The sequence below is a fragment of the Lynx canadensis genome, chromosome A2, assembly GCF_007474595.2.
Source record: "Lynx canadensis isolate LIC74 chromosome A2, mLynCan4.pri.v2, whole genome shotgun sequence".
Classification (NCBI taxonomy): Eukaryota; Metazoa; Chordata; class Mammalia; order Carnivora; family Felidae; genus Lynx; species Lynx canadensis.
The window spans coordinates 115384880-115407554 of NC_044304.2; the positions used below are offsets into that span (position 1 = coordinate 115384880).

Genomic DNA, 22675 nt, shown 5'->3' on the forward strand with positions numbered 1-22675 from the left:
CCCTATATCATAGGTTTTTAAACGCCAATTTTGAAAACACGACTGGGGGAATCTGGGGAGCTGGGCCTCCAACGACCCAGAACCTTTTCAAAATCAGCGGGAAGCTCTGTATGAAGAAATAAGCCACGTTCTGGGCATCCGTTATATGCAAAGCACTGCACTCCCTTGTCACTTGTTATCTTACAAGGAGACCTGCAAGACCAGGGGTTAGGGAGAGGAAACAGGCACCAGGTTTGTGCTTGCAGTAAACAGCATTCCAAGCCGGATGGGCTGCGCTTGGAGACGGAAGGTTTCCTGCGCCAGGAGCTGCCGCCAGGTGGAAGCGCACGCCCATGGGCCTTCGCTGCGGTCTTCGGTCCGGCCAATCAGGACTCGGGCGGGAGGGGGCGCGGCCGGTGGGGTCGGAGCCGGCCCGGCTCCTCAGAGGCCGGCTTCCTAGCTGCTCCGGCTCCGAGCGCGCGGCCGGGCGTCTCTCGATTCCCCCGGCCATGGAGAGGCTGACGTTGCCTTCCGGCGGCAAGGCGGTCGTGGACGAGTACTTGGAGTACCGAAGGTGAGGTTGCGGTTTGGCGGGGCGAGGAAAACCCGGGCGGGCCGCGTCCCCGTCGCCGGAGGAGCGCTGGTGGCGCGGACAGGGGCGGGGCGCCGCCCGCCGGGGCTCCGGGAATCTGTTCCCGGGTTGTTGGGGAGGCTTACTTACATTGATATAAGTTTCGTCTTTTTGTAATTAAATATTGTAATGACATGCAGTTCTATTCTAATAAGTCTCTTCCAAGAGTGTTTAAGAGGTCTCCCTATTTGACCCCTTACAGGAAGAATTTTTAACTCTTCTATTTATGCCGAGGTCCAAGTGTTTTTATCTAAATGGCCACTGAAGAGTTACACATCGAGTGCTCGGGCGTTATAACAGACATCGTTTGCATGTTAGTTTAGTTAATAGGGTATGTCGTGAACTTCCAAACGTGCTCCCAACCCCGAGGTGCTGTTTTTAGGAGAAAGACACTACTGGTGTAGTTTCGGTGGTTCTGGAGAAACTCCTATCACGGAAATGGAAACAGAGCCACCGCTTTGGTTTGAGGACACGACTCACTGCCCTGGGCCCTGAGGAAAGCTGATGCACCTGCGGAGACGTGTTATTTTTTCCGGTCTCCCAAGAAACATTTTTGGTAGTTGGGAGACTGGGTGAGTGGGAATTCCTGGAGAGGGACAGGCTGGAGGATGTGCGGTTGAGGGCGGCGGCAGGGGTGGGTGGTGGGGGTGTGGAAAGGGGGGGGGGGCGGATTGGCCCCGGGGCGGGGGTGGGGGGTTGCGGGGAGGAGAATGTGTGTGTGTAAACCGGCGTGAGGCACTTTCCCGCTCCGCCTGGGAAATCTGAGCGGCTTGGGAAACCTGAGCGAGAGGGGCTGCCCTGCTTAAAGGTGGTCGCTCCAAATCACCCAGGGGCGTTGGGGGAAACGGATTCCTTAGCTGATCTTCACTCCTTCTGGCTGTCTAGGTGGTATAGTTTTTGATAACAAGTAGAAATGGTAATTCTGAGTCAGACAAGTAAGAATGAGTAGCTCGATGGGTCAGGCCTTATCTCCAGTTCAGATGGGTCCAGGTAAGGCCATGAGTCCTGTGCCCAGAACAGCTTGCATCCAACCCTCACCGCGGGCAGAGCCGGCTCCTTTAGCCTCCAAGTCTTCAGGGCTTTTCCCTGTGAGGGAGTTGTGGGCCTTGCTGTTGATTGATAACTTATTAGAGATTTAGATGTTTAGATGTGTGGATTGTGTGCCTTCATATATGGTCTTTTGCCTGGTTCAGATATTAAGGCCTGGTGGAAAATTATTTTTGTAAACATGAATAACCTGGAACATTTCGCTGTAAAAGTTAGAGCCTTGCTACTCAAGGTGTAACAGTCATGGACCAGTGGTATGGGCATCACCTGGGAACTTGTTGGAAATGCACACTCTCAGGCCCATTCCAAACCTATTAATCTGAATATGCATTTGAACTAGATCCCTTGGTTATTATGTAACTACCGTTTGAAATAGTGGCGGCTTGATTTTTTCCATAAGATTTTGAAGTTGTAGTTTTGGAATTCAACAATGATTACCCAATACAGATGTGGGTTTGAGCTTGTGCAGATCCAAGGGTATTTGTGGGTTTAAACTCCCAGCCAGGATTTGGGTTTCCATTACCCATGTTGTCTTCTGCACTGACGTTTTTTGTACTATTGTGTTTTTTTTGAGGGGAGTACTGTTTTTAAAGGAGGAAAATATTAGAATTTTTAGGAGATTAGGCTCCAGCGTTTAATGCAAAGAATGAGCATGTTTGCTTCAGGATCAAAGGACAAATTGTGATGGATTTGTGGTAATTCTCCAGTGATAAACCTGGATCGGTAAAGTCAGATGTTATGAGTTCATTGTCTTCTTTATTTATAATCCTGTTTTACATGGGAAGCAAACGTTTTATTACCATTGTGTCTAATTTTGCTATTAACATAAGCCTAAAGTAAAAAATCAAAGCTGAAGCCGCATTTCCTTTGACTGTACAAGTATAGTTTTAGAGTTTGCTATTTATAATCTGGAAAATAAATATTCAAGGCTTAAGAGACTTTTTTGTTCTTGTAGAATTGTTGGTGAGGACGATGGAGGGAAACATTTTACTCCTGAAGAATATGAAGAATACAAAAAAAAAGTATTACCGATGCGCTTACAAAACAGATTATTTGTGAGCTGGCGATCACCAACTGGAATGGATTGTAAACTTGTGGGTCCAGAGACACTGTGTTTTTGTACACATAGGTAAGATTAGAAAATATAAAACTATGGAAGAGTGTACTTCCTTTGATAAATAACATTACTTGTGATAATTGAGAAACATTAAAAATAGGCTTTATATAATAACCCAGACACTGTGAAAAGTTTTTTTTTTTTTTTTGCTATAATTAAAAAATTTCCAGTATATCTTATTAGAACTCATTATGGAGTCCATCACCCTAAGTATCTTTTCTCTTGCAGTTGGTTAAACAAGATTGGTACCCCTGCAGCTTTGGCAGGGGTCTACTTCACCCACTATTGGATGAGGTACCAGAGGACAGGTCATCAGAATGCAAAACTGCCTTAAGAGTTGCTTGAGTTGACCCATAGTGAACAGGTTACAACCTACAAATAGAAGCTTTTCTCCTCAAATTTACTAATCTCCCTTTGTATTTTAAGAAACATGTTGTGTTGATACCTTTCTTTAAACAAACAAAAATACAAGCACACAGCTTTTTATTGCAAATGGTCTTTTTCCAAGTAAAGCACAGGGAGGAAAGAAAATACAGGAGGCTCCAGTCATTGATGCGTATTGCCAATACCTGAGGTTTGCATTTAGCTGTGTTTGTTGTGTCCTACTTTAAATATTACTACTGTCACAGGTCACAGTTGTAAAACTCAAAAGGACAAAGCTGCATCATGAAAAAAAAATCACTGAACTTATTATGTGTTTTCAGGTAACAACTTTTTCTGTTCAAAGAAACTGTGGAAGGAGAGCTGCCCTGTTCTGATAGTTTCTGGGGCGCTCTCGTGAGAGACTCTTTGTAGAGTTGCTATTTACAGACTTGCTGTCTGCCAAAGGTTGTTAAGCGGTTGCTAGGATGAGTAATGTTGTGTATAGATCTACTTGAAACGTATTTAGCAACCCCGATGAAAAACACCACGGAGGAATGGAGGATGAGGGTTATGTTGATATCTTTCAGAATTGAAGAGGAGTTTGGTAAATTTGTGTTGGTTTTATCATTTATCCTTGTATAAATTTACTGCTAGTCTCATATATGTGTAATTACGTAGCATGGAATTAACCTTCAAAATTGACCCAACCCAACTTTCATCATTAAGTTCTTTAGTACCAGTTGAGCACTCAGTGAGATTTCTGTCTAAACTATTATTTTTCCCTATTATACATATTATAATAATTATTATTTTTAAAAGATTTTTATTTTTATATTTTAAGTTTATTTATTATTTTTGATTGAGGGTGTGTGAGCGAGTGGGGGAGGGGCAGAGAGGGAGAAACCCAGGCAGGTCTCTGCACTGTCAGTGCAGAGCCCTGCGTGGGGCTCAAACTCACAAACCATGAGATCATGACCTGAGCCGAAGTGGGATGCTTAACTGACTGAGCCACTCAGGCATCCCTATTTATTATTATTATTATTATTATTTTTTTTTTTTAATTTTTTTTTTCAACGTTTATTTATTTTTGGGACAGAGAGAGACAAAGCATGAACGGGGGAGGGGCAGAGAGAGAGGGAGACACAGAATCGGAAGCAGGCTCCAGGCTCTGAGCCATCAGCCCAGAGCCCGACGCGGGGCTCGAACTCACGGACCGCGAGATCGTGACCTGGCTGAAGTCGGACGCTTAACCGACTGCGCCACCCAGGCGCCCCTATTATTATTTTTTTTAAAGTTTAGAGAGAGTATAAAGTGGGGGGGGGGGGGAGCAGAGAGAGAAGAAGAGCGAGAATCCCAAGCAGGCTCTGCATTTTCAGTGCAGAGGCTCATGCGGGATTCGATCTCACAAACCATGATATCATGACGAGAACTGAAATAAAAGTCAGATGCTTAACTGACTGAGCCACCAGGCGCCCCTATAAATACTATAATAATTATTAAGGTAAATGAAGAATATCCAGAAAAATAGAAAGAAGACTCATCACCCAAAGCCAGCTGCTATCAATAAATTTTACTATATTCATGTATTTTTTCTTCACAGTTCATTTAGTTGTTAATTATGTGTGCTCACAAATATTGTTTTTAATGACAGATTCAGAGAAATGTTTCCCCATTGTTATGTAGTAATCACAAACAAGATTTTTTTTTTTAATTTGAAAAAAAAATTTTGTTTTTAATTTTAGAGAGAGAGGGAGAGTGTGAGCCAGGGAGAGGGGCAGAGGGAGAAAGAGAATCAATCCCAAGTGAGCTCAATCCCACAACCCTGGGATCATGATCTGAGCTGAAATTGAGAGTTGGATGCTCACCTGACTAAGCCAGCCAGGCTCCCCTTAAACAAGGTTTTTAATACCTGCTCAATATTCTAGCTAGTCCAGTGGTGTTCATTGTATGTTCCCCAGAGCCTTGGAGGAAGTCTCAGGGGTGTACCAGGTAGAAGGGGAGGTTAGGGGAAGGACAGACTCTAGTTCTGGCTCTTTCCCTTGCTTTAACCAATTCTGCTTTTATCTACTTTATATATTATGGTTCTGTAAAAGTGTTTATTTGAAAAAGGGGTTTCACTGCTAAAAATTTTAAAAACTGTTGTCTAGTGGTTTACTTATTCATTCCTTTATTAATGTGTTGTGTATGTATTTATGTGTGTATGTTGCTATTGTAAGTACTATTGCTGATATTATCTATGCACAAAACTCTTTATACACAGAATTATTTTGTTAGGGTATATTTTTAAAAAATGAACTGTCAGGTTAAAGGATTTTTTTCTATTAAATTTGATGATTTTATTTTTATTTTTATTGAAGTGTAGTTGATATATTATGTTAGTTTCAGGTGTATAACAGTGATTCAACAATTATATATATTAGGAAATGCTATATTTGAAATTATATACACTATGGAAATGATGGATCTTTTTAAGTTTCTTGAAACAGTAAATGAGATTGTTTCTTTTGTAACACTCCTGACAGCATTGTGAATTATGTATAGTATAAAAAATGTTGGTTCTCTCTGCTAAGTGAAAAATGATATCTCATCGCTATTTTAACTTGTACTACTTAGCTTAATATTGAGAATAATAAATTTAATATTTTTTTATTGAGTGTCACCTTAAGAGCAGGAAGCGACTAGCCTATTTAAGAAAATTACAGTGTTTTAATTAACAAAGAGCTTTTGCTTTTAAAAATGTTGACAATTTATTTTGAAATTAAAAGTTAAAAATTAAATTATATTAAAATAAATTACATTATTAAACTCATATCAGTTTTAAGTAGCACACCTGTGAAAATAAATTTAAGTAATGCACTTTGATAAAAAGAATTTTTATAAAGAACCTTTTTCACACTCTTAGGTTGTCCATATTAAAGAATCTGTAGTGGTAAGTATTTTAAGGGGATTCTATTTCTTTGTATATTGCTGTGAAAATTGTTCTTAAATAACTAAAAATAAAAATATAAAAGAGTGAAAGATTTTTCTGACCAATTTCTGACATAGTTGACAGAAATACTGCAAGGGAGTTGATTTTTACCTTACTAGCAAGAAAAGCAAAATAAAAAAGAATAGTTGTGCATTTAACAGAATAGACCAATTCTAATTTCCAGCAATACTTGTATTGTTTTTACTTCTTCCCTTTTATTTTTTTAGGTATAAACAACATAAAACTGACTTTGAAACGATTCCACAGCAGCGGCTTATTAGTCTCCCTTGCCGAGTGACTGGCTGCCAGTGCAGGGCTTACCTTTATGTCCCTCTCAATGGTGCGCAGCCCATTCGCTGCAGGTGCAAGCACTTTGCCGATCAGCACAGGGCTGCGCCTGGCTTTATGTGCAATGCCTGTGAGTTAACGTTATTACAAACACACCCAACAGAATGTTTGTACTTCTTTATTGAATATTTAATGTGTCTTTGTGGCAGTTTTATTTAGTTGTGTTGTCAGTATTAAACAACACAGAAAAATTTGATGGACAGCTACTCTAACATGTTACTTTTGTGGAAAAACTTGGAGTTATTTGTATGCTTTGCAATCCTAAGCCTTAACCTCATGTAATTAAAATAAGTTAAATGACAGTGATAGATTTTAAAGAATACCTAGATGTGATGTGGTTTAAATTTTTGAGTGGGGATTTTATCAACTAAATTGTATTTACAGGCTTTTAAAAAGGATTTGATAAGTTGAAAAAAATGTTATGCTTTGCTGGTAGATTATTACGTTATTGCCTAAAGCGTAGGCTGATGGGAAAAGCAAAATGTAACATAATAATTTTAACACTTTATTTGTGATAGCACTCTTACCTCAATAGCTGTACCCAAATCCCAGCCCCGATCCTTTAGGCCCTTTTACTTGATCATCCTTTTAAAAACCCCTTGAAATAGGTAGGACATTAGTTCAGTAATTTATTCAGGAGAGAGTTATTCCAGTTTTCATAGCAGTTGGAATTGAAATACGTTATAAAACATTTTTAATGACAGTGGCAGGAATAAATGTTTCATTGGCTATGGAAGTAGTCAAATAAAACTTATTTATTGTTTATTATGTACACACTTTTTGGAAGTGTGAGCATGTAAAATTTTGTTAATGGTGTATTTTGGCTTCTATTTCAGTATGGCTTGGGTTTTTTTTTTTTAATATATAGCAATTTTATTAAGATATAATTCAAATACTATATAACTGATCCATTTCAAGAGTATAGTTTAATGGTTTTTAATATACTCATAGAGTTGTGTGACCATCACCACAGTCGATTTTAGAACATTTTCATCACCCCCAAAAGAAACTCCATATCCATTAGTAGTCATTTCTTATTCCTTCTTCTCCCCCACCCCTAGGCAACCAATAATTACCTACTGTCTGTATGGACTTGCATATTGTAGACATTTCATATAAATGAATATGTAGCCTTTTGTAACTGGCTTCTTTCATTTAGCATGATGTTTGTGTGAGTCATCCATTTTGTAGCATGTATCAGTACTTCTTTCCTTTTTATTGTTAAACAGTATTCCATTGTGTCCTTTTTATGTCTGTGGGTTGGCTTTCCTATGTGGCTTTTATGGGGCATTAATCCATAGGGAGGTTTCCACATTATCTCTTCACCTGATCCTACCACTGGGCAGACATTTCCTAGCTCTCCGGTGTTAGCCCAATTTCTTTTGGTCCTAGCTGGTTTTTCCAGTATTTTATTTTATTTTATTTTTCTGCTACATGCCTTACCTTGCCTTATCCACGTCAGTACCTTACAGAAGTAAGAGCAGTGGCCGGGAGGGAATTCTAGGGCTGGAGATTAGAGTTACAGAGGCCAGAGGACAGCATAGAAGGATCTGGATTCAGGTGATTGTGGCCAAGCTAAGCATTTTGAGGGCACACAGCTTAGTACCTGTATTTAAAGACATTTAACTCCCTTTACATCTTGATTCAGGTTCCAAGTGTTCAGGATTCCATAGTTGCTTCACTTGTGCTTGTGGTCAGCCTGCATATGCTCATGACACAGTAGTGGAAACTAAGCAAGAAAGACTTGCTCAGGGAAAACCAGTGGGACAGGATGTCACTTATGCAGCAATGGGAGGTTTGACTGGCTTCAGCTCACTGGCAGAAGGCTACATGCGATTAGATGACAGTGGGATTGGTAAGTGACAATCTATGGAATGTGAGTTTGTCATACTGTTTTATGTGTGCTGACAATAGTGAAACCCTATATTTATTTTATACTTTATATTCTTTGTTTTTTTCCAGAAAAAGTCTCTCATTTTATTTTTATTTTTTATAAAGGTTTTATTGCCACTATAAAATATATGGTTATTACAGAAAATTTAGAAAACACAAGAATAAAAGATCACGCCTACCCCAATACCCAAATCCCAACCCAACCCTGTTTGTAATAGCTGAATATTTCTTTTATTTGATATGATAGAGTTTACCTAACTGTTACCCTGTTGTATGCATGTTTTTGCCATTATAGCCATCTCATTTTGGAAACAGCCTTATGTCTATGTGTGCGTATGTCTATACACGTGTGTACATGTTATCACATGATAATGTATGCACACACTGCTTGCATACATGAAAGTTAAGTAATATAGGGAAAAGTTCTGTTGGATGTGTCTTGAACTATTGAAGGTAGCTGGATTCTTCTTTTTTTGAACCTTCTGAGTTGACTAGGATTGGGGAGAATATGGTTCCCATGTATTTATTTATTTATTTATTTATTTTTAATGTTTATTTATTTTTGAAGGAGAGACAGAGCATGAGCGGGAGAGGGGCAGAGAGAGAGGGAGACACAGAATCCCAAGCCAGCTCCAGGCTCCGAGCTATCAGCATAGAGCCTGATGCGGGGCTCAAACCCATGAACTGTGAGATCATGACCTGGGCCAAAGACCTGACCCAGAGTGGGTTGCCTAATTGATCCATCCAGGTGCCCCTATTTTTTTTTAAATTTCTTAAAGTTTATTTATTTTGAGACAGAGAAACTGCACATGCGAGAGCGCGAGTGGAGTAAGGAAAGGGAAGGGTGGAGAGAAAGAGAGAATCCCGAGCAGGTTCCATGCTCACAGTGTGGAGTCCCATGCAGGGCTTGAACTTACCAACCATGAGATCATGACCTGAGCTGAAATCCAGAGTTGGTGGCTTAACCAACTGAGCCACCTAGGGGCCCAGGTTCCTATCTACTTTAAATACTTTGTGTAGGGACTTTTTTGTATTCTTTTTTTTTTTTTTCATTTTTTCATTACAAAAATTATATAAAGATGAACAAACATTTTCTTGTTATAAAGATTCAAACAATAGAAATGAAGCCAACTGGTGGCTCAGTTGGCTAAGTGCTGGACTCTTGATTTCAGCTCAGGTCATGATTTCATGGTTTGTGCGTTTGAGTTCCCTGTAGGGCTCCATGCTAATAGCACAGAGCCTGCTTGGGATTCTTTTTGTCCCTCTCTCTCTGCACCTCTCCTTCCACCCCAAATAAATAAATAAACTGAAAAAAAAGAAAAATGAAGTACTACAAGGACCCCTTAAACACTTCTTTACCCGAGATTCTTTTCAGAGAGTAATTTGCTGTCAACAATTGATATTTTTTCTTTTTAGCATACATTTTTATAGTTTTTATCTTGGAAAAAATTTGAAGGCCTGTCATATCAGGACACACAAATCTATTTAATTCTTTTAAACTGCTGCATAATATTTCACACTATAGATTTATCAGGTTTTCTAAACCATTTCTGTGATTTTTTTCTTTTTTTTCCCTGAGACTTTTTGCTTTTAATAAATCAACAATGCTGCACTAAAGGCGCACAGTCAGACAAATGTACATATTTACAGTTCTTGGGAGCATTTCCTTGTAAAATGCAAGTGCATGGGGCTGATCTTGCCTTCTCAGCCCTGCCCACTGGCCAGGCCCCCTTTGATCATGGTGCTTTGTGGGAGTTTCTAAACCTTGTTCATGAAATTTAGATGGTTTCCTTTTTGTTTTTTTGCCTTTACATACAGTCCTGCCAAAAACATCCTTGAACTTGCTTCCTTGTATACTACATAAATTTGAGCCTAAGGTAGATACAGAGAAGTAGAATAATTGTTGGGTTGAAGTGTGTGAGATTTAATACATGCTGTCAAATTGCCTTCCAACAATGCCTCACTTGTTTATGCTTCCTCTAATGATTTTTTAGCTTCCCTGTTTCTCACATTTATGCTGATCATTGATATCATTAAACCCAATTTTTTTCCAGTCTGACCTGTGAAATGTTATTGTTTCAGTTTGATTTCCCTAGTTATTAGTGGGATAAGAGTCTTCTCGTAGTTATTGGCCATTTTACTTTCTATACTTATCTGTTCATACACTTTGCTCACTTTTATGCTTTTAACTTTTCTCATTTATTTATTGGAAGTCTTCTATATTCTTTTTTTTTTAAATTTTTTTTTCAACGTTTATTTATTTTTGGGACAGAGAGAGACAGAGCATGAACGGGGGAAGGGCAGAGAGAGAGGGAGACACAGAATCGGAAACAGGCTCCAGGCTCTGAGCCATCAGCCCAGAGCCTGACGCGGGGCTCGAACTCACGGACCGCGAGATCATGACCTGGCTGAAGTCGGACGCCCAACCGACTGCGCCACCCAGGCGCCCCAAGAAGTCTTCTATATTCTGTCTACTGATCTTTTGTCATTTACTTTGCGGATATTTTCTTCCAATCTGTCATTTGTTGTCTTGGCTTTTTTTTTTTTTTTTAATGTTTACATATTTATTTTTGAAAGAGAGAGAGGACAAGCAGGGGAGAGGCAGAGAGAGAGGGAGACACAGAATCCAAAGCAGGCTCCAGGCTCCAAGCTGTCAGCACAGAGCCTGATGCAGGGCTTGAACTCATGAACCGTGAGATCATGACCTGAGCCGAAGTCGGATACTTAACCGACTGAGCCACTCAGGTGCCCCTTGGTTTGTGTTTGTTTAATACAGTTTTTAAATTTTGGAGGCAATTTTATAATTATGTTCACCTTAATTTTACTGTAATACTTATTTTTTTTTGTTTTTTCATGTATTTGGAATATATTTTTTGGGAAAGTGTGAGTTATGTATAACTTCAGGTTTTGTCCAAATTGGTGGCAAGTTATCCAAACACAGTTCTTTCCCTAGTTATTTGAAAGTTTATCTTTCTCAAACTCTGTCATACTCACTGTTTTGTGGCATTGGACTATTTGTCTATCTTGTGCCAATATTACATACATTTAATTATTATTCCTCATAGAGTGTTTTGATGTTTTTGGTATGGTAAATTCCTCCTGTTTGTGTGTGTATATGTGTGTGTGTGTGTGTGTGTGTGTGTGTGTGTGTGTGTGTGTGTTTCAAGATTCCTTGATATATCTTTGCATTTTCTCTTCTAGGTAATTTTACAACTAGCTTGTTAAATTCCATAAGTAAATCATTTTTCAGTTTTCTTGGGTGCATGATCGTATTAAACTCATGAAATAGTTACAGAAGATCCAGTTATAAGTGACAGAAAAAATAATGATGTTGTTGATGATGATTGCAGCTTTGTACTGCCAGGAGTCTTTCTAGCCTCTTTATATCTATTAACTCATTTAGTCCTCCCTATAACTTTGAGTTAGGTACTATTATTACTTTTATTTTGCAGATAAGGAAACTCAGCACAGAAAAGTGCAATATCTTGTTCTTTGTTATTCGGCTAGTAAGCGGTAGGTTTGGCTCCAACTCAGAAATTGTTCTGGGCTTGTTAGTGTGCCTCAATGTTGCCTCTTTCTGTGCAACAACCATACTGTTTTCAATACTATAACTTTATAATAAATTAATATTTATGATTTCATTTTGTTACTTAAGAATTTTCTTGTGGCATCTGGGTGGCTCTGTTGGTTGAGCATCTGACTTTGGTTCAGGTCATGATCTCGTGGTTCACATTTGAGCCCCATGTCAGGCTCTGTGCTGACAGCTCAGAACCTGGAGCATGCTTCAAATTCTGTCTCCTTCTCTCTTTGCCCCTCCCCTGCTCATGCTGTATCTCTCTCTCTCTCTCTCTCAAAAATAAGTAAAAACATTAAAAAAAAAGAATTTTCCTGACTATTCTTATTCTCTAATTTTTTCAGAACTTTGGCATTATTTTTTGAAAACATTCTATTATTACAAAATATTCTATTATTTAGTTGATAACACATTGAATGTATACATTAATGTAGGAAGAATTGATATTTTATTTTTTATTTTTTTATATTTATTGTTTTTTTTTTTTAAGAGAGAGAGCATAAGCAGGGGAGGGCAGAGTTAGAGAATCTTTTTTTTTTTTTAATTTTTGTAAATGTTTATTTATTTCTGACAGAGAGAGAGACAGAGCATGAACAGGGGAGGGGCAGAGAGAGAGGGAGACACAGAATCTGAAGCAGGCTCCAGGCTCTGAGCTGTCAGCACAGAGCCTGACACGGGGCTCGAACTCACAGACCGCGAGATCATGACCTGAGCTGAAGTCAGATGCTCAACTGACTGAGCCACCCAGGCGCCCTGAATTTTTAAAGTTTATTTATTTATTTTGAGAGAGGGAAAGCGAGCAGGGGAGGGTCAGAGAGAGAGGGAGAGAACCCCAAGCAGGCTCTGCACTGTCAGCACAGAGCCTGATGTGGGGCTTGAACCCACAAACCATGAGATCATGACCTGGCAAAACCAAGAGTCAGGTGCTTAACAAACTGAACCACCCAGGTGCCCTGATTGAGAGAGAGAGAGAGAAAGAGAGAGAGAGAGTGAGTCTTAAGCAGGCTCCACCATGCTCAGCATGGAGCTCAACAACCCTGGGATCATGACCTGAGCTGGAATCAAGAGTCAGCCGTTCAACTGACTGAGCCACCCAGGTGCCCCAGGAAGAATTGATATTTTAAAATATTGAGTATCTTCATTTGTCTTTTTCTATGTAGGGTGGAATTCTGAAGTTATCTTCATGAAAGTCCTCTATTTCTTAATTTTCTTAATTCTATTTCTAGGTATTTTTTTTTTTTTTAAATAGCTATCATACGTGGGTTTTTTTTTTTTTTTTTTCCTTCCTTTAAATTTTCTAGCTGGTTATTATTTGTTTATAAAAAAGCAAATGTTGGCTGGCTCACTCTGTAGGGCATGTGACTCTTGATCTTGGGGGTTATGGGTTCAAGTCACACATTGGTTGTGGAAGCCTACTTAAAATTAAAAAAAAAAAAAAAAGATTGCTTCTGTTACCAGTCATTATTACTTAATCTTAAGAGTTTAAAATAAATGTTTGGTTGATGTTGTAAATAATGGTATTTTTGCCTTTTCCAATATTTCTGGCTCTTACTCTTGACTAGTTACAATGGCTGGTACTTGCAGAAAAGTGCTAGGGAATAGTGGGAAGAGCTGGCATATTTGCCTTCTTGTGACTTCTGGTATTTTATCACTTAAGCATCTTTATAATGTAAGGAAAGAAAATCTCTCCCTTTTTTTGCCCCCAGGGGAAGGTGGGGTGAAGAAAGGTGAGAGTGAAGAGAGGAAATAAGTTGTTTTTGTCTTGATATCAGATGTAGGGGAGCCTGGGGCAGAGGGACATCTGCTCTGTTAGCTATGTAGAGTCCTGGACAGAGATGGTATCTTGCTGGAATTTGGTTCCTTTATGACGCAGAAGGAGTCCATCATTTCCAACTCCTAGTGGGTAGTTGGCAGGCAGTTGAGCTGTTGGGCCGTGGACATGCTCTGACATTTATCATAGCAAGGGGACCCCGAGCAGAGCTAAAGGTGGGTCCCCTGAGCTCTGGGGGATTCAATAGAGGAAGTTGTAGGCATTGAGGAGTCTGACTTTTAGTGAGAACACGCGTTAGGACCTACCAAGCTGTGGGTCTAAATTACCACTTACCAGCCTTGAGCATTTGAGATAAGTAGTGCATTCAGCAGCCAGAGGACAGCACAAGGACCTGAGTGGACCTGAGTCCCTTGTCTTATATTCCTACAAGCCACATGAGACAGGAGCTAGGGAAGGAACAGACAGGAATCTGAAAAAATGAGCAATTGTTTAGGTTTAGGTTATAAGGAAGTACTCAATTTTATTTTTTTTTTAAGATTGTTTTTTAGGTTTATTTATTTTGAGAGAGAGAGAGAGAGAGAGAGAGAGAGAGAGAGAGAGCGCATGCAAATGAGCATGAAAGGGGGAGGGGCAGAGAGAGAGGGAGAGAGAGTGAATCCCAAGCAGTCTCTGAACTGTCAATTCAGAGCCCCATGCGGGGTTTGATCTTAACGGACTGTGAGATCATGACCTGAGCCAAAATCAAGAGTCGGACACTTAACTGACTGTGCCCCCAGCTTCCTTACTTTTGATTTAAAAGTCAGTGTAGTTAGCAATGGGTATTCATAATTTGTGGATGAATCTTTATTTAATTGAATTTTTCTTTATTTTTCATGCTTCGTTTTGAGATGGTTTCCTAGAGAGGAACAGAGTAAAAACACACTCGTTCTGCCCTCTTCAATTAGAGGTTCTTTGTCACGAATGTCTTGCTTTTTAAATTTTTAAAAAAATGTTTATGTATTTTTGAGAGAGAGAGCATGCACATAAGCAGGGGAGGGGCAGACAGAGAGGGAGACACAGAATCTGAAGCAGGCTCCAGGCTCTGAGCTGTCAGTACAGAGCCGGATGTGGGGCTCGAACCCATGAATTCCAAGATCATGGCCTGAGCTGAAGTTGGATGCTTAACTGACTAAGCCACCCAGGCCCCATGAATGACTTGCTTTTGATAGTGTTTTTGTGACTATATTAAGGTTTTATTCATGCATAATTTTTTTTCTGTGAAGAAGATCTCTGAGAAATAAAAAAATACTTTTACCTAATTCCCTTTACATGGCAGATAAAAATTTAACTAAAAATTTCTTTTTTATAGAAAGGATTTTTCTAATTATTCTGCTGAGGTTCTAATTTATTTTGCACGGAAATAACTTTTTGTATTTTAACAGAGAGATTTAATTTTCATTCTTCATGCATTTTGTTATCAGGTGTACCTTCAATGGAATTTTTAGACTCTCCAGTTACAGCCATGGACCACCCATTTCTGAAAGCATTTCAAGCATCATCTAGTTCTTCTCCAGAAACACTAACGGATGGTAATGAAAATAAATTGACAAATATTTTTGGATGTGGTAAATAAGAATGTAGATTGATTTCATTTTTTAGATCTTTTTTTCTTCAGTATTACCACAATTTGGTTATCATTTTACTTTTTTTTTTTTTTTAATGTTTATTTATTTTGGGGACAGAGAGAGACAGAGCATGAATGGGGGAGGGGCAGAGAGAGAGGGAGACACAGAATCGGAAGCAGGCTCCAGGCTCTGAGCCATCAGCCCAGAGCCTGACGCGGGGCTCGAACTCACCGACCGCGAGATCGTGACCTGGCTGAAGTCGGACGCTTAACCGACTGCGCCACCCAGGCGCCCCTCATTTTACTTTTTAACCATGCACTGAGAAAAAAGCAAGAAACTTCTTTTGGTGGGCAAACTTTCTAAACAGGAGCATTATGAGTATTCTAATAATTCAATAATTTAAAGTTTTAAAACCTTATTTTTGCATGTGATTGTTTTGATGTCTGAGTAAGAGAGCCCTCTAGTGGACTGCCTTGATCCTTCAGGCTCTCCCAATCAGGATGTAATCCAGTGGTAAGTATAAATTAGCAAGGTTTTGTCATTTATAAATTATGCATATACATATAAATTATACATTATACATATACATGAGTTTTATTAATTTTTAAGCACTTGTATTCTATTTCCTTTATTAAGACAAAACATTGAAGAAGGAATTTTTTTTTTTAGTGTTTATTTTTGAGAGAGAGAGAGACAGACAGACAGACAGACAGGGCACGAGCAGGGGAGGGCAGAAAGAAAGAGGAAGATACAGAATCTGAAGTAGTTTCCAGGCTCGAACTGTCAGCACAGAGCCCAATACGGGGTTTGAACTCACAGACCATGAGATCATGACCTGAGCCGAAGTCGGACGCTTTAACCGACTGAGCCACCTAGGTGCCCCTGAAGAAGGAATTTTTATGGTGCATTAGGTATTTAATATTTGCAAGTATTTTTAAATGAGAATTTTTTTTAATAATTTCATATAATCTTTTCATGTACCCTGACTTTCTCCACAAGGGATTTTAGGGCTACTTACATACTTACAAAAACAACACACAACAAAGTAATGATAAAATATAGATAGAAGTAAGAAATGTAAACCAAGAAAAAGGATACAATTATATCAACTTTCCAGGTTGATGTAATTGCTGATGATGTAATTAAGCTTTAGTTTTGACTGAGTGTAGTGGCATCCAAGGCACAGAGAAAGGTGTGATCAGCCAAATACTTTTCATTATTAGAAAGACTCATCATATTATTGTGAGTTCCACAGTGTTAATGAAAGGTATACTGGTGCTGGATTTTATTTTATTTTATTTTATTTTATTTTATTTTATTTTATTTTATTTTATTTTATTTTATTTTATTATTCTATTCTATTTTATTATTATTATTTTTTAACATTTATTTATTTCCGAGAGAGAGAGGCAGAGCATGAGCGGGGGAGGGGGAGAGAGAGATGCAGAATCTGAAGCAGGTTCTAGGTTCTGAGCTGTTTGTTAGCACAGAGCCCAATGCAGGGCTCGAACTCACTAACTGCGAGACCACAACCTGAGCTGAAGTCGGATGCTCAACCGACTGAGCCACCCAGGCACCCCACCAGTGGTAGATTTTAAAGATGTGTCTATAGTGTGAACCTCAATGATGCAGTGGCCCAAGGTCCTTGAAAACTTTTTTCAGCAAATGCAGCATGTGGTTGCTCATTTCTGATAGTCACCTTGATAAAAGTGGTGAAATACTGTTTTACCGGATAAATGGTAACATATCATTAAAATGCAACTCAATGAAGGTGATTCTACAAGTGACTTAGCTCAAATGGTCCAACATGATCCAGAGAAAGACCCGTAGTTTTGAGATGAATGGATAGGCAGCACATATTCTAAGCATTTTTTCTTACTTTTCTCCATAGGCTTTTGTTAGATAGTTGACAGAGTGTGGTTATACTCTGTGCTGATTGTCTGTAGTTAGGTGATTTTTGTGTTGCTGGTTGTGGTGAATTTATATGCTTTGAAAACTAGAACATGTATTCACGTTGATATTCTTTTTTGGATACGAAAGGACCCAAGCAGCACATTCCCCTGAAATGAAGGTGAACTTTTCATGGAACAAGGCTCTTAGTGCCCTTAGTGTTTTCTTCATGAAATCCTGATTTTCCTTCCTGAAGCAATTTTAAATTCCTTTTACAACATAAACTATTGCTTGTTTAGCTTTAAAAAGTGAATACCAAAGGGGAGCCTGGGTGGCTCACTTGGTTGAGCATCTGACTCTTGATTTTGGCTCAGGTCATGATCCAGGGTTGTGGGATCTAGCCCTGCATCGGGCTCTGTGCTGAGCATGGAGCCCACTTAAGATTCTGTCTCTCCCTCTGCCCCTCTCCCCTGCTCTCTTTCTCTCTCTCAAAAAAAAGGAATACCATGGAAAATGGTTAAAATTATTTTAGTTTTGAAAAGTTTCAAAGCAGGTAGTATCTTGGTTGCTTATACACACTGCCATAGTCCATTCGGGTGGCTATAAGAAAATACCATAGACTGTGTAGCTTATAAACAAAAATTTATTTCTCATGGTTCTGGAGGTAGGGAAATCCAAGATCAGGGCACCAGCATGGTTGTGTTCCGGTGAAGGTCCTCTTCTTGGTTCATAGCTGGTCCCTTCTCATTGTGTCCTCATATAGTGGAACAGTTGAGGGATCTCTGTAAGAGCACCAGTCCCATTTGTGAGGATTCCACACTCATGACCTAACACCTCCCAAAGACCCCACCTCTTAAGACCATCTCACTAGGCATTATGATTTCAACAGATGAATTTGAGGGGAACACAAACATTCAGACCATAGCATAGACCTTCTGTAATTACTTCTGTGTGTTATTGGTTATGGTGTTACACGAATTTCTAGTTTCACTATAAAATTTAAAATGTCGTTGAAGAAAGCAAAGTGTGCTCTTATGTGAAGTAGCTATATGGTATTATTGAATATGAACCAGTTGGACATTAGCAGAATGTTTGCCAATAAAAATTACTTTGTCTTACAATGCCCTGAACTCTAAAAAATAATTAGGTGGTAGGATTAATTACCATTTAGACCATTCTGGTTTGAAAAATAAGAATTCATCATTGGTAACAGTAAAGTTTTCTTTCTTTTTTTTTTTTAATTTCAGGAGAATTTATAATGATGTAAATATATCACATAGAATTTTTTTTCTTTATTAGTAGGTACAAGTGGTCAAGTTTCTTCCTTAAAGAGACCTGAAGAGGATGATATGGCTTTCTTTGAAAGACGATACCAAGAAAGGGTAAGTCTGTGGGGAAATCTGCTTACTTTAAGCATTTACTTGTGACAAAGACACAGTAGAATTACATATTGATTGTGGATCATCATTGAAAATAATTTATAAAGTCTCTACTTATAGCTGTATTAGGACTTGAGGCTTATTTAGAATGATTCAGAGAGAAACAGGATGAATGAATAATATGATATCTAATATGCTAATTTATGAAGGTCATAAATATTGATTAAATATACAAATAAAATCGTCAATAATAAACACCAACCATCAGCAGATTTGTAAATTACGTGTATCTTGAATTCTTTTTTTTAATCTTGAAATTTTAATATGTAATATTTCTTCTTCTCAGTGCATTCAAGGTATATCTAGACTCAAATTAAAATTACCCATTAGTCTTTAAGAAACAGAACACAAAACCTAAATGTATGTTAGCGATCCTGAGAGCTCAGCAACTGTAGTATTGATGTTTTCCCAGCTTTCACTAGTGATAATTTTCATCAGTTCTCCACCACACTATAAACTCCTTAGGGATAAACAGTATTTCGTTCCTTTTTATATTTTCTTCAGAATTAACTACAGTGCATTGCACATAATAACTTTTCAATAAATATTTATGGAAAATTGAAAAAGTAAACACTTATTGATTGATCATCACTTTCATACATCTCATAAAGTTACACATTTGATGCATTTCCTGGCAGTGTTCATATTTGATAGCTTTATTTTTGGTTATTGCCAGATGAAAGTGTGTTGGTTTGATGAGGTATGGGGAATGGTATCCATCCATATGGTACATTACCCAAAGTGCTTTTCTTAGGACTATTTTATAGTTGTTCAGTGGCTATTTATTATCTCTCCAACTGGGTAATAAGTGATAAGAAAGTAAAGACACTCTTGTCACTTTTTGTTGTAGCTTATTGAGTAACTGAGGGTGGTAAAAGGAGACCATTAAATAAATTCACCTTCCAAGAGGAGAGGAAGGGTGTAGGGGGCAGAGATCAGCTTGGTTTTCCTGATGAAGAATTTTGAAGCAGAGGGGGAGTGTCCTAGATATGATTTAAGGCAGAGAAAGAACTAGAACTTTTTGCAGTGATGCAAATGTTCTATACCTGTGCTGTAGCTATTCATTATATGTAGCTCTGTAAATCTAAATTTAAATCAACTGAAACTTAAAATTATTTTCCTCAGTCACACCAGCCACATTTCAATTGCTCAGTAGGCCACGTATGGCTAGTGGCTACCTTAACTAGAAAGTACTCATCTAAAGGTAAAAGGTGGTGGTAGGATCTCTGGAAGGGAGATTAAATGGCCAGAGTGAAGAAAGAAAAGGCTATTTTTACAGTATCATTAAGGATAGACTTTTTGAATTAAATCAGTCTCCATTTTTGGAATACACAGGTGCACAGCTGAATTTTAGTTTTTCGTCCTAGGCTCATGAGGAACAGTGTTCTAGAACTCCTTCCTTCCTTCCTCCAGAAGCCTGGGTAGTATTGACTACCTTGAAAACATGCCAGTTGGTGTTTGCTTGTGGGAAGATAATGGGGGGAGTTCTTATCTATGATTGTTTTAGAGGATATACCTGGCCAATCCAGGCTACTTATTATAAATAGACCTAGAATTTATGGATTTATGAGATGTAGTTTATAACTCTCCAGCTTGTGTGATTTGTGGATTTATGAGACACAGCTTATAAACTCGCCAGCCTGTGTGATTAATGGAGTATAAAAACTAAGAAGTTCAAAGCTAAACAACTTCTTCTGAGCTGACATGTACTATACACATTATTAGTACTTGCATTTTACTCCATGCACTGTTGAGGGAAAAGGGATAACTAGGAAGCTCAATCTGATAGGTCAGGGCCCCTTTAGAAAGCAATGCGATGTCTGTATCTCGTTTTTGCTTGTATCCTTTGCTAATCATTGGTAACATTTAGTGTGGGGAAGGATCTATGATAAATATGAGTTGGCTTTGATAGTTGATGCCTTTGTGGTAACATGGTTTACTAACTACTTTTAGATATTATTGAAGAGTTGCTTCATTGCTTTTATATCTTAGGTCAAGTTATTTTCTTCCATTGTGGATGACCCTTGGTCTCCTATCCCCAAGAAAGGAGAATTTTATTAAGGAAACAGTTATCAAAGGCCAACTAGGTGCAAGGTGCTATTGCTATTAGTGCCAGGAAATTGAAAAAGAAAAAAGGAAGGGGGAGATATCTTTGCTCTTCAGACACTAGACTAGGTGGATGTATTTGCTAAGTACTATTTTAAGTGAGGAAACCCTGCTTTAGCTTTGTTTGGTTGTTTAGCATTTTCTCTCTTTTTTGATATTACATAAAGCTAACACTTGGCCCTAAATGAGGGGAAAGGATTTGTTGACTGCTTATTAAGTACCTAGATCTTTATATATACGATCTTATTTACACCTTTAGAACAACCCTGAGAACCACCTATTATTATGACCTTTTTTTTTTTTTTTTTACAAATGAGAAAATTATTGGTTATGTAGCTTGTCTCAAATAGTTAATAAATGGTAAAGATTCAAATACGCTTTTATAATCTTTGCCTATAATCTTTGCCTTAATATAGGGTATTTTTTGGAGGTCCTTCAGATGACCTGCTGACTGATCCAGTGTATAAGAGTGATATGAATGTATGATTTCTTTTTTTTTTTCCTTTAAAGCTTATTTATTTATTTTTGAGACAGAGGGAGGGAGAGGAAGTGGGGGAGGGGCAGAGAGAGAGAGAGAGAGAGAGAGAGAGAGAGAGAGAGAGAATCCCAGGCAGGCTCTGTACTGTCAGCACAGAGCCCAATGCGTGGCTCGAACCCACGAACCATGAGTTTGTGACCTGAGCCAAAGTCAGATGCTTAACCAACTGAGCCACCCAGGCACCCCTGAACGTATGATTTCTGAATCAGGTCCTAACCAACTCAGAGAGGAGAGAGAGGGGAAAAAATGGGGATGAGACAAATGTAAGATATAAACATTTTATTATTGGGATGTTATGATTTACAATTTGATAAGATTGGGTACTAGGTCCCTTCTGGTTTCTTGATATTATTCCTATCACCTTAGAAGGTAGGAGGCCCTGCCTCCACCTATCATGCCCCATATTTTGTCTCCCTTTGTCTTGCAGAGAGAAGGCAGTGGTGTTGCCTCTGGGAATTGTAAGAGGCAAGTGGGCTCTCTGTTCTCTGGGACGTTTTTTCCCATGGAAGGGGTTTAAATGTTTCCAAAAGGTCAGAAAGCCACTAGTAGGGAATGCAAGCTGCTTCTTTGCTTCAGTTATAGTGGAGCCTTCAGGGATGTAACTGTGGAAATGTGAAAACCAGAATTAGAGGAAACTGTCCTTACAGTAGCCCATGTGCCAGAGATAATTCAGCTGCATTAGGTATATTCTGTAGGGAATATGCATAGGCTGGATGTATGGTTAGGTATTTAAGCTTTTGTAAGACAGTTTTTAAGTGGAAGTTAAAATACACTTAGTAATTTTCTCCAAAGCAATATTCACTATGTTATTTTTATTAAAATGCTTCTGTAAAGTTGAAATCAAACCACAGTTTAAAAATGCAGTTAGGTCCCTTTAACTATTAGATTTTGGCTTTAGAATTTAGCAGCTTAAGAATTGCTAAGTAACTGTGTGAAATGGCTGTGATAAATGAGACATGAATCCAAATAAGGTGTGTACAACCTTTTTTTCTTTAGGATGTTTTACACATTATTGTATCAACAAATATTTTAATTTTACAGATAAAAATGGAAAAGGTTGCTAAACAGAAAGGAAAAGCACCGTTGCCATCAAGTACAAAACCTTCATGAAGACTATCAAATTAAAACCATCATCCAAATAGGTTTTGTTTGTGTTTATTTAAATACAATAATAGTTTATTTTCTCCCAAATTATTTACTTATTTTACTATGTAAAAATGTCATTTTGGTTGTTTCCTTAATTTTTAAAAAAAATTTTTTAAATATTTATTTTTGAGAGATCAAGAGAGAAAGAGAGAGAGACAGAGTGTGAGTGGAGGAGGGGCAGAGAGAGAGGGAGACACAGAACTTGAAGCGGGCTCCAGACTCTGAGCCGTCAGCACAGAGCCTGACGCGGGGCTCGAACCC

General features: G+C 38.5%; 1 protein-coding gene across 1 annotated transcript; it reads left to right on the top strand.

Moving 5' to 3' along the window:
- Positions 1 to 442: 442 nt before the first annotated feature.
- On the top strand, positions 443 to 22452 carry FAM221A (family with sequence similarity 221 member A). The gene is made up of 7 exons (XM_030308107.1): positions 443 to 553; positions 2613 to 2786; positions 6333 to 6523; positions 8102 to 8308; positions 15152 to 15259; positions 18485 to 18567; positions 22310 to 22452. Exons 1-7 carry the CDS (start codon positions 489 to 491, stop codon positions 22376 to 22378), a joined length of 897 nt encoding a protein of 298 aa, XP_030163967.1. The 5' UTR covers positions 443 to 488; the 3' UTR covers positions 22379 to 22452.
- The last annotated feature ends 223 nt before the right edge of the window (positions 22453 to 22675 follow it).